At 34.6% G+C, this 2,184-nt stretch overlaps 1 protein-coding gene across 1 annotated transcript in view; it reads right to left on the bottom strand.

The window, feature by feature from the left end:
- Nucleotides 1-2,184, bottom strand: part of LOC106778964 (LRR receptor-like serine/threonine-protein kinase GSO1) — a 17,471-nt gene that overhangs the window by 6,506 nt on the left and 8,781 nt on the right. The window contains exon 3 of the mRNA XM_014666973.1: nt 1,187-1,938. Within this exon, the coding sequence (XP_014522459.1) occupies nt 1,187-1,938 (752 nt within the window). The remainder of the gene's footprint in view (nt 1-1,186; nt 1,939-2,184) is intronic.

Below are 2,184 nucleotides of genomic sequence, written 5' to 3'. Positions count from 1 at the left end.
ACATTTGAAGGAATTTCCCCTTTCAATTTGTTTCTTGATAAATTCAATGACACTAATCCAAATAAACCCTCTATTTCTTTTGGAATTTCTCCTGATAATTGATTGCTGGAGAGATCAATGCTATTTAAAAGTGATAATCCCATGTNTGTGAACATTTGTTCTGAACCTTTCCACATCAAGATTGCATTCAAATCATATGAACTGCCACCTGAGGTAAAATTAGTGCTGAAGGAATAAAAATGACGTTGATAATCTCTCAAAGAAGTCATTTGAGCCATTGAGGAAAAGTTTTTTATGCATTTGGGAATTTCTCCGGATAGGTTGTTTTGGGAGAGATCTAAGAGTTGAATGCTTTTTAGATAACAAATTTGTAACGGTAAACTCCCACGAAAATAGTTGCTTCTTAAGCTTAAAAATTGTAACTGCGATAATTTGTTCCCGATCCAATTTGGGATAGATCCTGATAATCTATTTTCTGTTATGTCTACCATCACCAACTGTGTGCAATTCTTCAAGATGGAAGGGATTTTACCTGTTAAATTATTGTTTCTTAATAACAAAACTTGAAGTCCAACGAGTGATCCCATTGAAGAAGGTATCTCTCCTGAAAACTTGTTCTGACTCATATTTAAGAAAGTCAATGACTTAAATTGGGTCCAACAGTCTGGAATTTGTCCAGAAAATTTGTTATTTGAAAGGTCTAATTGGTATAAAGTTTCAACTACACCACTAGAGCATAAAAAGGAAAAAGAATTTGTGAATTTATTGTTTGATAGATCAAGAAATCTTGAGCCTCGTAAAAATGCTGGAACACGACCTTCAAATCGATTTGATGCAAGACTAAGATAATCATAAAAGTTCTGTATTGGCAAATTTGGAATCGTACCTTGTAAATTATTACGTGAAATATCAATATGCTTCTCATTTGAAAATCCAAATTTTGTCCAAAACCATTTTGGAACGGTACCTGATATTCCACTATTTGAAATGTCAACGGTGTCAAATTCGTTTTGTTTCTCTAGCCATTTGGGAAACAATGGACCTAGCTTGCAAGATCTCAATTCAATACTATATAATTGAAAAGGCAGAGTCCAATTTTGACTAAATTCTAACGTCAGTGAGTTATCTGACAACATCAATCTTGTTAACTTTGTCATATTATAAAAATGAGAATCAGTAAACACACCTTTCAAAGAGTTTGACATCAAGGATAATTCCTCAAGTTCTGTTGGAAATCGAAGATCTACAGAAATTGTCCCATTTAGCTTGTTAGTATCAAGGTACAATTCTTTTAATGATGGGAACATTGTTGCGAGGTTGCTAGGCAAAGTACCACTAATTTCATTCATACTCAGACGTAATTGTTGCAATGAGTATCTAGAACATCTAAACAAATGATTAAATATGACCGTAAGATCTTCACTCAACTTATTATCAGACAAATCCAATAACTTCAAAGTACATGTGCTCCCAAATGATTTTGGAACACCACCTTCTAAAGAGTTAGATCTAATTGACAACTGCTCCAAATGAGATGGCAATCTAGTGCCTTCAGGTATCTTCCCACTCAATTGATTCCCAGAAAGATCCAATATGTTTAAATTTGAAAATGCTGAAAGGTCAGGTACGGAGCCTCTGATTTGATTGGATGCCAAACTCAATTTTTGTAATGAGTATGTAGAACATCCAGACAAATGATTAAATATGACCGTAAGATCTTCGCTCAACTTATTTTCAGACAAATCCAATAACTCCAAAGTACATATGCTCCCAAATGATTTTGAACCACCACCTTCTAAAGAGTTAGTACCTTCAGGTTTCTTCCCACTCAATTGATTATCAGAAAGATCCAACGTTTTTAAATTTGAAAATTCTGAAAGGTCAGGTACGGAGCCTCTGATTTGATTAGATGACAAACTCAACTCTTGTAGTGAGTATCTAACACAACCACTGGAGAAATTATGAAGAATTAACGAAAGGTCTTCGGTCATATTGTTTTCAGACATGTATAATAAACGTAGGGTGCACATATTCATGAATGATTTCAAATCTTCACCCTTGAACACATTATAGGAGAGGTCAAGGTGCTCAAGCAAATTCATGGCCAAGCCAAACTGATTTGATGTCAAACCCTTCAAGAGGTTTGAACTAAGGTCAAGCTCAACAAGGTTGGAAGTGGTGTTT

The sequence above is a fragment of the Vigna radiata genome, unplaced genomic scaffold (assembly GCF_000741045.1).
Source record: "Vigna radiata var. radiata cultivar VC1973A unplaced genomic scaffold, Vradiata_ver6 scaffold_299, whole genome shotgun sequence".
NCBI classification, from domain to species: Eukaryota; Viridiplantae; Streptophyta; class Magnoliopsida; order Fabales; family Fabaceae; genus Vigna; species Vigna radiata.
Note: the sequence above shows the minus strand (reverse complement) of the source record. Positions and strands in the feature narration are given on the sequence as shown.